This window comes from Crocuta crocuta, unplaced genomic scaffold (genome assembly GCF_008692635.1).
Source record: "Crocuta crocuta isolate KB4526 unplaced genomic scaffold, BGI_CrCroc_1.0 scaffold35, whole genome shotgun sequence".
Lineage (NCBI taxonomy): Eukaryota > Metazoa > Chordata > Mammalia > Carnivora > Hyaenidae > Crocuta > Crocuta crocuta.
In genome coordinates, this window is record NW_027530625.1 from 3,559,700 (window position 1) to 3,574,439 (window position 14,740).

The following is a 14,740-nucleotide window of genomic DNA, read 5'->3' on the forward strand; positions in this document are numbered from 1 at the left end:
GTCTGGCGTCGTTATGTGAACAGCTTCGATCTGCCATAAGTGAACTGTAAAAGGTCACAGGGGTGTGCTCGCATCTTTCAGGCCTTCGTAGTGACTGGAATGTATGTAATAAAGCGGTCCTGCTAATTCAAAATTGGAAAGGAAAAACCCAGCCCCGACAGCAGTTTCTGTGAGCCCCGTGCTCATGCGTGACCAATCCCCAGGCCCTACTTTCAAACGTGTCGCAAAAAAAAAAATCTGTGTCGGTATTTCCTTTTCTTTCAGAGAAATATTGAAAAGCACGATTTTTTTTTGTTTCTGTTATTTTAAGGGAGAGGAGGGAAAAAAAAGAACCTATGAGTTCAGAGACTTTTCTAATTACTAAATTGGTTTGTTATAAAAAGATAATAGCAAATTTCTTCTTTTCATAATTGGACATTTCTTCCCTGTAGGCTAATGCACGCACAGCCCGTGCATGCACAATAAGTTGTGCTTTTGAAAAGCCATAACTAGCTAATAACAGCTACAGTGTCATCAGAGAGTAATGGTGTGCTGATTAGCATAATTAATGACAAATGGTGGTGCGGAATTGGTGGATTGGTTTAGCGGATGATGAATGCGGGGAGGCCCGGGCTGGCGCCTGCCAACTAGGCCTCGCTGGCTGTCAGCCCTTCTGTTCTCACCGAGGCAGCCCTCATTAGTCACGATGGGAGGTGCCAGTTTGTATTCTGTTTGGAGCACAGAAAACTTAATAATCCAAGCAAATGTGGCTCTCCCTTTTTCCTCAATTTACTCACAAAATTCTCTGTTCGCCCGTTTCCATTGTGGCCGAACCGTGAAGACACAGCCATCTCTAGATGCTTCCACGACACTTGAAGGGGAAACAAGAGGCACACGGTCATAGACACACCGCACTTTCCTCCGCCCGTAGATGGATTGCTCCCGTTACGAGGACTTCTGCTTCGTGGGCTCTGTTTATCTGAGTATTTATAAGGGGAAAAGAGATGAACTCAGGAAGCCATACATTCTGTCCTGAAATAAGACTAGCACATTTATCTCTGACTTGATTAATCAGACCTAATTTGCATTCTCAAATGAGACTGATAAAAATGGATTTACCTTTTAACCTTTAGAGGGGGAAAAGTACTTCTCTGCAAGATTTCTGGGGCTATCTTTCCTTAACCGATAAGAAGCAATTCCTTTATCAATAAAGATGAAAATCCTTAATTTGCATTAGTGAATGAGACTAATTATTATATAGTTAATTAGCATCTGGAAATGAGGATTATCTTAATTACAAAGCACAATTTCCCTAATAGCTACAAAACTGTAAGTTTGATCCGTGTGGAAATTGGTAACTATTATTATGTAATTAGAGATAACATTAATAGTGCAGAGTATTTAGGCATAATTTGCATATGCAAATGTAATTTACCTGAACCAAGCAAGTGGACCATTAGTGATTGGAGTGTGATAGAGCTGACTGAAAGTTCTAGAGAGCTGAATGGTATCCATTATGCCAAGTAAGTTACTAAGTGGTAAAGCAGGTATGGACTTTTTGTGTTTGGAAGGTCAGAGTTTAAGAAGAACCAGGAGCTGGAGGGTTAAATAATGAAGCCAACTGCTTAGGAAAGAGCTGGCCAATGGATGTGGGGGGCGAGGGGGGGGATGGGCATGGAGGAGGGCACTTGTGGGGATGAGCACTGGGTGTTATATGGAAACCAATTTGACAGTAAACTACTTGTAAAAAAAAAATCTTAAAAAAAGTTGGAAAAAAAAAAGAGCTGGACACATGGCCCTCTCCTTGACTTTTATCCCCTCAAGCTTCTCAACATGCCTTGAATCTTAGATGTATTCTCCCTACGTATGTTAACATTTCTGAGTATTGGGTCTGTCTTACAATTGATGTGTACTTTTAAAGCAGTTATACACACCCATGAGCATAGCAATTTATGAAATTGGTAGTGCAGTTTACAGTTCTTGGGGGGAAATTCCGAGCTCTCTGAGTTTCATCTGTATGACTCTGGACTCAGAGATGTGCTTCAGCTACATATCCTCTGGTACCCATCCATGTTCCTCCTTCAGGCTGTAGCCGTGTTTCCCGAAAGATGGGGTGTGTGCCCATGAGGGAGTATGAGATGTGAATGGCCTCTTTAACTTTTTATTTCACCCATAATAGCATATCAGTGGAGATCATCATTTAGAGTAAGATTAAAGCAGGTATATTAATGAGTCTTTGGGTTACGCTGCAGTAACACATCCCCAAATTGCACTGGAGTATGATACCGCCATTTTGTATGTCATTCAGGTTCCAGGCTACAGACTGTGGGTTGGTGGGGTCCTGCTCTGTAGGTCTTCTCGTTCTGGGACCCAGGCTGAAGGCAGCCCCAATCTGCGACATGCTGTTGTTAGAGTAGAGGGGAAGAGCAGGAGGCCCAGAAGTAACACCCTAGAAGCTTCTGGTCAGGCATGGCAAAGCCTTTAGTCCAGCAAGCACAGTGTGCAGTAGTGGGTCCTCTTTCCCAGGAGGCCCTGACCTTCCCATGGCGCTGGGTGGGGATGGTCAGACTCTCACAGAAAAGTGAGAGCACTTACACAAAAATGGTGGTTTTGAGTTTTAAAGAATAAGTTTCAATGAAAATAAGAAAACAACAAGATGGCAATAAGTACATACCTGTCAATAATTACTTTGGAGCATTTAGTCCATGTTCATTGAATCAAAAGACATAGGGTGACTTAAAAGATAAAAAAAAAAAGACCCATCGACATGGTGCCTTACAAGAAGCTCATTTCAGATCTAAAGACCCACACATACTGAAAGTGAAGGATGGAAAAAGCTATGCCACACAAATGGAAATGAGAAGAGAGCTGGAGTATGATACTCCTATCAGATGAAATAGACTTTAAAACAAAGACCGAACAAAAAGACAAAGAAGGTCATTCCATAATGATAAAGGGGTCAGTGCAAGAAGAGGATGCAGCACTCATAAATATTTATGCACCCAACATAGGAACACCTAAATATATAAAGCAAATATTAACAGACATAAAGGGGGAAATTGACAGTAATAGAATAATAGGGGGTTTTAATACCCCACTTACATCAATGGACAGATCATCCAGACAGAAAATCAATAAGGAAACACTGGCCTTCAACAACAAATTAGACCAGATGGATGAAATAGATATACACAGAGCATTCCACCCCAAAACTGCAGAATACACATTATTTTCAAGTGCACGTGGAACATTCTCCAGGACAGATCACATGTTGGGCCAGCAAACAAGTCTCAGTAAAGTCAAGATTATGAAGTTATATCAAGCACCTTTACCGACCACAATGGTATGAAATTAGAAATCAGTTACAGGAGGAACACTGGGAAAAACAAAAACATGTGTTGACTAAACAAGCAGTGGGTCAACAAAGAAATGAAAGAGGAAATCAGAATGTATCCTGAGACAAATGAAAATGGAAATACAACTTTCCAAAATCTATGGGACACAGTAAAATCAGTTCCAGAGAGAAGTTCATAGCAATACTGGGCCTACAAGAAACCAGAAAAATCCCGGATAAACAATCTAACTTTCCAACTAAAGGAATTAGAAAAAGAAGAATAAAGCCCAAAGTTAGTAGAAGAAGAAATATTAAAGATCCAAGTGGAAAGAAATGAAATAGAGACCGAAAAAACAAAAATACCAAGGAAACTAAACGCTGGTTCTTTGAAAGGAGAAACAAAACTAATAAGCTTCTAGTCAGACTCCTCAAGATAGAGGCCCAAATAAAATCAGAAATGAACGAAAAGTTACAACTGATACCACAGAAACACAAGAGATCATAAGAGACTACGACAGTCATATGCTCACAAATTAGAAAACCTAGAAGAAATGGATAAATTCCTAGAAATTCCCAAACTTCCAACACTGAATCACGAAGAAATGGAAAATCTGAATAGACTGATTACAAGTAAGGAGTTGAGTTTGTTCTAAAACTCCCAAAAAAACAGAAGTCCAGGACAAGACAGGTTCCCAGGTGAATTCTATCAAACATTTAAAGAAGAGTTAATACCTGTGCTTCTCAAATTATTCCAAAATATTGAAGCGGGAGGAACACTTCCAAATCCATTTTATGAGATCATCATTAACCCTGATACCAAAACCAGACAAAAACACGACACATAAAAAGAAAAGGCCAATATTCCTGATGAATATAGACGCAAAATTCTCTAACAAAATATTGGCAGACTTAATTCAGCAATACATTAGAAGGATCATACAGCATCATCAAGTGGGGTTTATTCCAGGAATGTAATAAATCAGAGTGATAACACCACATTAACGAAATGAAGGATAAAAAAAAAATCATATAATCATCTCAGTAGATGCAGAAAAAATATTTGATAAAATGCATCATCCCATTTATGATTTAAAAAAAAAACCTCTCAAGAAAGTGGATATAGAAGGAAATTACCAGAATAAAGCCCAATGTGACAAACCCACAGCCATCATCCTAGTCACTGGTGAAAAGACAAAAGCTTTGCCTCTAACATCAGGAACAAGACAAGGATGCCCACCCTCACCACTTTTGTTCAACATAGTGTTGAAAATCCTAGCCACACCAACTGAGCAACAGAAAGAAATACAAGGAGTTCAAATCGGAAAGGAGGAAGTAAAATTGTCACTGTTTGCAGATGACATGGTATTATATACAGAAAACCCTGAAGACTCCACACACCAAGTTAAAGTTAGTAAATGAATTCAGTAAAGTCACAGGATACAAAATTAACATATAGAACTTGATTATGTTTGGGGCACCTGGGTGGCTTAGTCGGTTAAGCATCCGACTTTCGCTTAGGTCATGATCTCACGGTTCGTGGGTTCGAGCCCCGCGTCGGGCTCTGTGCTGACTGCCAGCTCAGAACCTGGAGCCTGTTTCAGAGTCTGTGACTCCCTCTCTCTCTGACCCTCCCCTGCTCACGCTGTCTCTCTCTCTCTCTCTCTCAGAAATAAATAAAAAACATTAAAAAAAAAATTTGAACTTGATTATGTTTATACACACTAATAATGAGCTATAAGAGAAATCAAGAAAATCCCATTTACAGTTCCATCAAAAAGAGTAAAATGCCTAGGAATAAATTTAACCAAGGTGAAAGACCTGTACACTGAAAACAATAAGACGCTGATGAAGGAGATTGAAGAAGACACAAATTAATGGAAAGATATTTCATGGTCATGGATTGGAAGAACTGATACTGTTAAAATGTCTGTTCTGCGCAAAGCAATCTATAGATTCAGTGCGGTCTCCATCAAAATTCCAATGGTATTTTTCATAGAATTAGAACAAAGAATCTTAAAAATGTTGATACAGTCACAAAAGACTCTAATAGCCAAAGCAATATTGAGAAAGAAGAGTAAAGCTGAAGAATGTATCATGCTCTGATTTCAGATTACTACAAAGCTCTAGTAATCAAGACAGTTATGGTACTGGCATGAAAACAGACACACACATATCAGTGGAATAAAAGCCCAGAAGTAAGCCCACACACATAAGGTCAATTAATCTATGACAAAGGCAAGAACATACACCGGAGGAAAGATGGTGTCTTCAATGTGTGGTATTGAGAAAACTAGACAGCTACATGTAAAAGAATGAAACTGGACCACCATCTTACAGCCTATACAGAAATACATTTAACATGGATTAAAAGCTTTGAATTTAAGACTAGAATTCCTAGAAGAAAACATGGGCGGTAAGCCCTTTGACATTGGTTTTAGCAACACTTTCTGGGGCCACTCTCCTCAGGCAAGGGCAACAAATACTTAAACAACAAACTAAAAAGCTTCTATACAGAAAGAAAGCCATCAACAAAATGAAAAGGCAACCTACTGAATGGGAGAAGATATCTGCAAATCATACATCTGATGGGGAGTAACCCCCAAAATATACAAAGAAGGTATACAACTTCATATCAAAAACACAACCCAGTTTAAAAAATGGGAAGAGAACATAATAGACATTTTTCATAGAAGACATACAGATGGCCAACAGGTACATGAAAGGATGTTCAACTCATCTTTAGGGAAATGCAAATGAAAACCACAACATGATATCACCTCATACCTGTCAAATTGGCTATTATCCAAAAGACTAAAAAGTAACAAGTTGAGAAGGGTGTGGAGAAAAGGGAACCATTGTGCACTGTTATTGGGAATGTAAATTGGGGCAGCCACTATGGAAAATCTGGAAGTCCCTCAAAAAATTAAAAATAGAGCCACCATAGGATTCTGCAGTTCCACTTCTGAGTATTTAGCTGAAGAAATTGAAAACACCAGTTTGAAGAGATCCGTGCACCCCTATGTTTATTGTAGCATTATTTACAATAACCAAGGTGTGGAAGCGAGCCAAGTGTCCATCAATGAATGAATGGATAAAGAACATGTGGTATATACATACAGTGGACTATTACTCAGCCATAAAGAATGAAATCTAGCCATTTGCAACAACATGGATGGACCTTGAGGATATTACGTTATATGAAATAAGTCAGAGAAAGACAAATGTCATATGATTTCACTTATATGTGGAATCAAAAAAAAACAAACAAACAGAAAATGACTCATAAATATAGCAGACAAACTGTTGGTTACCAGAGGGGACTGTCCTGTGGTGGGTGGGGGTGGGGGGGGGGGGGGGGGGGAGGGGAGGNAGCCCCGTGTCAGGCTCCTTTGTGCCAGTGCAGAGCCTACTTAGGATTCTCTCTCTGTCTCTGCCTCTCCCCCACTCGTACTTTCTCTGTCAAAATAAATAAATTTAAAAGTAAATAAATAATAAAATAAGTCATGGGGATATAATATACAACAGAGGGAGTTTAGTCAATAATATTGTAAAAACTTTGGTGACAGATGGTAAGTAGACTTACGGGGATCATTTCATAATGTATAAAAATATCAAATCACTGTGATATACACCTGAGACTCATAAGATATTGTATGCCATTTATACTCCAATTATTAAAAAGTGAGTTCCAACCAAAAACCAAAAAAAGTTTCAGAAAATATTAAATTTAAAATAATACAAAATAAAATGTTAATTTAAAATTTTTAAAGTGAGTTTTCAGATGTAACGAAAAATATAAAGTCAGTGATTATACTAGGAAAAATAAGTGAAGCGGAGGCATGAGACATTGTCTGCTAAAGTTTGCGAAACATTGGCCTATGGTTTCTGTAGCTCATCTGAACAATCGGGAACTTGATTCTCTTGGCATAGTTAGGTATTAGCACAGGATTTTCACAGGTCTTCCAGTGTGGTGGAAACAGCGTTGCCCTGTGCGACTTAAGGCTCATTTTGACCTCTTCTAAACTTGAGACGGTCACTTCTTTTCTCTGGGACTTAGTTTTCCCAGCTGCCAATGAAGCTGTTGGACTAGGTGGTGGTCCTTCTTACTGCTCTGCCCTCCCAGCACCCGTTCTGAGCACCTGCTGAGAGCCAGGCACTTTGCAGGGGCTAGAACAGTGATGTTCCAGAAAATTCTGCAGGGCTTATGGGACTCAGCAATTCCTATAAGAACCTTAAAAAGTTTGTTGCTAGACAGAACGGTTCATTGATATAAATAAATATGTATATATTTTTTTTAATCAAAAACAGACACAAACTTTTCTGAATTGTAAATTTAGACAATATTTTAGGGTATATCCTTTAACCTTTTTTTCCGTACCATATATATCTTTATGTAGAAGTACATTTCTACCTAATTGTCCATTCTGGTTTTTTGCCAGATTTATTGAGGTATAATGTACATACGATAAAATTCCCCTTTAATGAATATCATTCAATGAGTTTTGGCAGACGTCCAATGACATGCTAAATGTCATGTACCCACCACCGGAAACAAGATACAGAATGTTTCCTTCACATCAAAAAGTTCTCTGGTTCCTGTTGCGGGTCATTTCCTGCCCCACCCCCAGCCCACGGGAGTCACCCCTGTTTCATGTATCATAAGTGGAGTCATAGAGGATGTAGGCTTTATGTGTTGCTCAGCATCATGTTTTTGAGATTCATCCATGCTGCAGATATCGGTAGCTTGCTCCTTTTTGTTCCTAAGAACGTCTGGTTCCGTCTGTCTGGTCTGTTTTGAAACCTGGTCACAAGCTTCCTCCTCACCTTTCAGTCCATCAGCCTCGGGGCAGATTTAATGGTTGTGTAATCTCCCTCCAGGCTGCCCAGTGCACTTTATCTAAGCGGTCCTCTAAGGCTGATATTTACATTGTCTTCACTTCTAAAATACTGAGGCAAGCTTTCCTTTAGACAAATCTGTTTTCCTTAACGTAAGTGTGCATTTTTAGGCATTTCAACATATAATGACAAATTGCCCACCAAAATGGTTGAATCCATTTATACTTACACATGTGTGAAAGAGGTAGGCCTTACTTTCCAAAATCCTTAATCAGTTTGAAAGAGAGCATGGCATCTGGCTGTGAGTTGACATTTCCAGGCTTCCCGGTGAAGAACTCCTTTCCCTCTGCTGATTGGCGGCTCTTCTTTGCGAGTCCTTTCCTGTTCATGTCCTTGTTTCTTTTCCCTTGACGTCTGGCTTTTATTTATTGAGTTGTAGCAGCTCTTTATGGAAGAAGTTCTTTTTTTTTTTTTTTTGCTCTCATGTTACTACTACTTTTTTTTCAGTTTGTGGTTTCTCCTTTCATTTTGCTCCCCCCCCTTTATGTTTTGTGCCCTTTGCCATCATATTTTAGAAAGGACTTCTCCGTCTCATGATCTATTCTGTTACTTTTTTTTTAATCTAAAATCCATCTGTGATTTGTTTTGATGTATATATAACATGAGGGGGGCATCTAGGGACTCAGTGTCTGACTCCTAATTCCATCTCAGGTCATGATGATCCCAGGGTATTGGGGATCCAGCCCCGCATCAGGCTCGACACTAAGCAGGGAACCTGCCCAAGATTCTCTCTCTGTTCTTTGGTCCCTTCCCTGCTTGCATTCACACGCTTGCTCTCTCTCTCTAATAATATATAATTACATGTATTATATATGTTATAATACATAGTATTATATTCTATGATTATAGAAATATTATGTAAATATATGTATTATATTTATTATTATGCGTTATATGTACATATCTTAGCATGAGGGAAGGATCTGTTTTTCCAAATCATCATTGTCCTGGCACCACTTATAAAATAATCTTTTTTTTAACCAACTCATTTGAAAATAATTTTATGTAAACCTATTTAGTACTGTAATAATTTTGTGGTTTGTTTCCTGTTATATTTTGTTGACTGAATGCATATTCTGATGAGAGGACCATACTTTTAGCTCTTAGAAATGTCTGTGTTTTGGTATTCTGTCTTATTATCCATTGTAGTTGCTTCAAAATGTTCCTGGTAATCTTAGCTCAATTTTTTACCCAGTTGAAATTCAGAATCACTTTTAAGTTCCAAGGAAAATATTTTCAAGATTTTGTTTGGGGAAAATATTGAGGCTGTAAATTAATTTCAGGAGAATAGTACATCTTTAAAATGCTTGATCTTTCCTTCTAGAAATATGACTATTTATCAAATGTCATTTTATGTCATTAAGTAGAATATCAGAATGTACTTTCTAATTATCTAATGCCTAGATTTCAAGTTTTTGTTGCTGCTTTACCCACTTTGTTTTAACCAGGGGGTGCTTATTTATATATTTAAAATACTGTTGTATATTGAATTTTCACTTAATAACTGGCTATCTCTCTTGTATGCATATTATTTCCGGTAGCTTCCAATTGATTTACTTGGGTTTTCTCAGTAAACAACAACATCACCTGCAAATACAAGTTTGTTTCTTTGATAACATTTACACTTCATTTCTTTTTCTTGCTTTATGTTGTTGGCCAGAACGTCCAAAGCAGCAAATGATAGTGGCAATTGTTTCCATTCTTACCTGGTTCCTGACTTCAGTGGGAAAGGGTGTTTTTAGCATTTCAAGTCTGAGGTAGGGTGTTAATTTAGGAGAGAGTTTGCTCATGTTAAAGGAGCAGTTCTTCTATAACCATTTTCCTGGGAATTTTTTTTTTTAAATTCAGGCACTAATTTCAATTTCAAGTAAAAATAACTACAAAATCTCTCCATACAGTATTGTATTTTTTTCTTATTTGACTTACTGGTACAAATCATTGTATTTTAATGATTTAGCATTTAAAAAATTGCTGTATTTCTACAATAAATCCTTCTTTACTATGGTACATTATTATTTATGATACTAGATTTGAGCTGCTGTTATTTAAATTAGGATTTTGGGATTTTTATGAGATTGAGCTTAAAGCTTATTAAGATATTATTGTTGAGTGATCCAAGAATCAGAATTTTTTCTTTTAAATAAGAGAATATTTTTAAAATATAGTAATTTCTGTTTCATCTGAGGGGAAAAAAAGAAAATGAAAAAAATTTCCCTGTAAAAACTAAATGGACCTGGGGAGCTAGAAGGACTTTGAAAGGGACAACAATTTTAGTTTCTTTCACAGTGATTTTTTTTTCAGGCTTTCTGCTTTTTTCTTGAGTCAGTTTTGTCATTTATAATTTCTTTGGAAAAAAAAAAAAAACCCAACCCTTTCACCTACATTTTAAAGTTTAGTGGTATAAAATTGTGCCTAAGAGTTTATCTTGATTTTTAAAAATAATATGCCTGCAGTCATGGATATTCCTAATTTTTTTCCCTTTGGTCTTGTTAAGGATTTATTTGCTGTAATTATCTTTTCAAATAACCAGTTTTTTATGTACTTATGAAGGCATTAGGCTTTTCTGTTTCATTATTTAATTTTATCTTTATTAGTTCCCTTTTTCTACTTTCTTTTGGTTTTTTGTATAGCTGCTTGAGTTGAAAGTCACTTTATTTTGGTTTTGATTTTTTTTTTTTTTTTTTTTTTTTTTAAATTTTTGGGGTGTGTGACTCTTGATCNTTGGGGCTCCTGGGTGGCTCAGTCGGTTAAGTGTCCAACTTCGGCTCAGATCATGATCTCACGGTTTGTAGGTTCGAGCCCTGCATCGGGCTCTGCTGACAGCTCAGAGCCTGGAGCCTGCTCCCGATTCTGCGTGTGTGTGTCTCTCTCTCTCTCTCTCTCTCTCTGCCCCTCCCCCGCTCACACTCTGTTTCTCTCTCTCTCAAAAATAAATAAAACATTTAAAAATATTAAAAATATGGGGCGCCTGGGTGGCTTAGTCGGTTGAGCGTCCGACTTTCGCTTAGGTCATGATCNCATACAGTGTAGGCAGTGTGCTCTTGGCCTCGGGAGTAGATTCCCATGATTCATCACTTAAATACAACACCCAGTGCTCGTCCCAATAAGTGCCCTTCTCAATGCCCATCACCTATTTTCCCCTCTCCCCTACCCCCCCCATCAACCCTCATTTGTTCTCTTTATGTGAGAGTCTCTTATGGTTTGTCTCCCTCTCTGTTTGAAACTATTTTTTCCCCTTTCTTTTCCCAATGGTCTTCTGTTAAGTTTCTCAAATTCCACATGAGTGAAAACATATGATATCTGTCTTCCTCTGATTGACTTATTTCACTTAGCATAATACCCTCCAGTTCCATCCACATTGTTGCAAATGGCAAGATTTCATTCTTTCTCGTTGCTAAGTAGTATTCCATTGTATATATAAACCACATTTTCTTGATCCATTTGTCAGTTGATGGACATTTGGGCTCTTTCTATGATTTGGCTATTGTTGAAGGCGCTGCTATAAACATTGGGGTACACGTGCCCCTATACATCAGCATTCCTGTATCCTTTGGATAATTTCCTGGTAATGGTATTTTGGGGTCATAGCGTAGTTCTGTTTTTAATTTTTTGAGGAACCTCTACACTGTTTTCCAGAGTGGCTGCACCAGTTTGCATTCACACCAGCAGTGCAGGAGGGTTTCCATTTCTCCACATCCTCACCACCATCTGTTGTTTTGGCTTTGACTTTTAACAAAAGTAGTTAAAGCTGTGGAAATATCTTTGTGTATCACTTTGTTGGCAGTCTGATATATAGTGATTACATTTATAGGGGCACTTGGGTGGCTCAGTCAGTTAAGAATCCGACTTCAACTTGGGTCATAATCTCGCCGTTCTTGGGTTTAAGCCCCGCGTCAGGCTCTGGGCTGACAGCTTAGAGCCTGGAATCTGCTTCAGGTTCTGTGTCTCATTCGTACTCTCTCTCTCTGTCTCTCTCAAAAAAATGAATAAACATTTTTAAAAATTATAGTAATCACATTTATAAATACACAATAAATACTTTTAGTTTTGATTGCCTCTCTGACTCAAGTGTTAGAAAATACTTTCTCTGAGACACTGAGATTTTAACTTGTTTCTAATTTTATTGCTCACTGGTCAGAGAATGGGGTGTCTGTAATGTTCTATTTTTTCAAATCTACAGAGTCTTTGTCATCTAGTATATTATCTGTTTCAATAATTGTTGCGTTGACACTTGAAAATATATCCTCTATCTGTAAGGCACAGTGTTTGAGATACACACACAACTCTTCAGCTAGGATGGATGGATATATCCATATCTTTATCTCCATATCCTGCTTGGTCAAAAAATGGTAGCTTTTCTTGTTTTGTAAACAACTTCTTATGTCTTAATCATTTTATTTTGTATATTTCAATGTAGTGTTATTCAGGCCATGAAGGTTCAGGACTGTGTATTTGACCTTTCATCAGAATAGAATCCCCCCGGGGTGCCTGGGTGGCTCAGTCGGTTAAGCATCTGATTTCGGCTCAGGTCATGATCTCACGGTTCATGGGTTCGAGCCCCGCATCAGGCTCTGTGCTGACAGCTAGCTCAGAGCCTGGAGCCTGCTTCGCATTCTTTGTTTCCCTCTCTCTCTGACCCTCCCCTGCTCAAGCTGCCTCTCTCTCGCTCTCTCAGAAATAAATAAAACCTTAAAAAAAAAGAATAGAATCCCCTCTTTCTGTTCCATTTGTGTTTTGAGCCTTAAGTTCTAAGGGGGTCCTTGTTCCGTATTGGCTATTGGGTGTTTTGCAGGGGCCCCACAGCCTGGCTATGAGCTCAGTCATGCCTCCCTCTGCTCCGGCCAAGTGAGGCTTCTCCTGAGGGTACCGTCCATAGGGGCCTTTGCTTGGTTTTTCTTGCACGCCCCAGAGAACCTTCCTGTTCCCCATCCACGTCCCTGCCCATCTCCAGCCGGCACTGCAGCCGAGCCCTTCCTGGAAGCCATCCCTGCTGACTCCTGTCCTCTGCCTCCTTGTGTGAGTGGCTCCAACCTGCCTCTGTCCCCAGGCATGAGCACATCCCTCTCAAGTGCCCTCCGTATGCACGTCAGCTGCCCCGAGTCCACGCCTGTGGCAGGAGCCCAGCTTCCGGGGTTCCCTCACTCAGCCCGGCCCGTGGGACCAAGCCCAGGGCTGCCCGGCTTTCTCTCCCACTTAGTCACCTTGTCAAAAAGGAATTGATTGCTGCTAGTAGACCATTCTGTTTTTAAGAGTTCATCATGAAATACCATCTAATTCATTTTTTTTAATTACTTCAAGAGTCTTACTCCAAAATTTTGCTCATCAGAAGTGCCCTTTGAAGGCTTTCCCATGTCCCCAGGTGATTCTCCAGGGACACGCACAAGAACACTAGACAGCATGGTGTAGAAGAGGCAGCGGGGACTTTGGAGACCCCCACCTTCCGGGTGGGGCAGAGTCCCCGTCACTTGCAAGTGCTCTCGCTCCTGCTACTGTCCTGTCTGTGGCAGGCTCCTCGTCCCTCCTGCACACGGGGCTGTGAGGATCACAGTGCGGGCCCAGGTCTGCTTGATAGCGTCCACGGTGCCAGCAGAGAGCCTGGGGACAGTGGTCGGGGACTCAAAAAGCACGGGGCCCCTCACACACCAGGTTGCTGTGACCTGCCACCAAAGCCATGCAGTACAGACCGTGGAAGGCAGATCGCTCTTCGGTGTGTTGAGGGTTCTCGGGAGAAGGCCCGGCGGCCACAGACACGCGTACCCCAGGCAGTTCGCAGGGCGGTCCTGGGCCACGGAGATCCGCAGGCCCTTCTCTCGGGCTGTCGGCCTGATAGACAGCACGGCCTCCCTGGTTTCCTGTCATTAGCGTGGTGTCGGATGACAGTGAATATGCCCACGGCACCGCCTTGCTAAGGCTCATTTCCAGAGGAAGACAGAAAGTCATTCTTCATGGTCAGAAGTAAGGACAGCCTATAATTTGGGCAAGCTTAGCCACTTCCTACCTTTCCTGCCCGGAGAACGAGGAGTATTTCTGAACCTGGAAAGGCTGGCCTGGTAGACCGTGAGTCCCATGGCCGGCTGTCCTCGGGCTGGGGTGACCGTTGTGTCATTACCCGTAGTGAGAACGACTGGCTTCTGTCGTCTCTTGACCAGCCTTGCCTTTTGGAGGGGCAAGTACTATGAGTGTCTGGTTTCAGGGTCCATCTTTCTAGACTTGTTTAATCTACACAACCACCCTGGGAAGCATGTGAGATTACTATTCTCCCCATTTTCTAAAGGAGGAACTGAGGTTCAGCAGGGTCAGTGAGTTTCCCAGGCCACACGGTAAATCACAACAGTGCCTTCATTGTGGTTTCCACGGAATTCCCTCATCGCGCTTCATGCTCTGCTCTTAGCTTCAGGTTTCTTATTTCCTAGACCGGATGCTCCACGAGGGAAGCCCTTGGTCTTATCAGTCTTTGCACCCGGGCCCCTGATGTATAGCATCAGAGTTGACTGAGGGCTCTGCAGTCAAGTTCATTTCGCGGTCCGGTCT

At 40.3% G+C, this 14,740-nt stretch overlaps 1 protein-coding gene across 4 annotated transcripts in view; it reads left to right on the plus strand.

Annotated features, from left to right (window-relative positions):
- MVB12B (multivesicular body subunit 12B) overlaps positions 1–14,740 on the plus strand; it is a 274,057-nt gene that overhangs the window by 210,494 nt on the left and 48,823 nt on the right. The window contains exon 9 of one of the 4 annotated variants that reach the window (XM_077768246.1): positions 821–980. The exons of the other annotated variants lie outside the window; for them this stretch is intronic. Within the exon in view, the coding sequence (XP_077624372.1) occupies positions 821–855 (35 nt within the window). The 3' untranslated portion in view covers positions 856–980. Of the gene's footprint in view, positions 1–820; positions 981–14,740 lie in introns of those variants that run through there. 4 annotated transcript variants of the gene reach the window in all.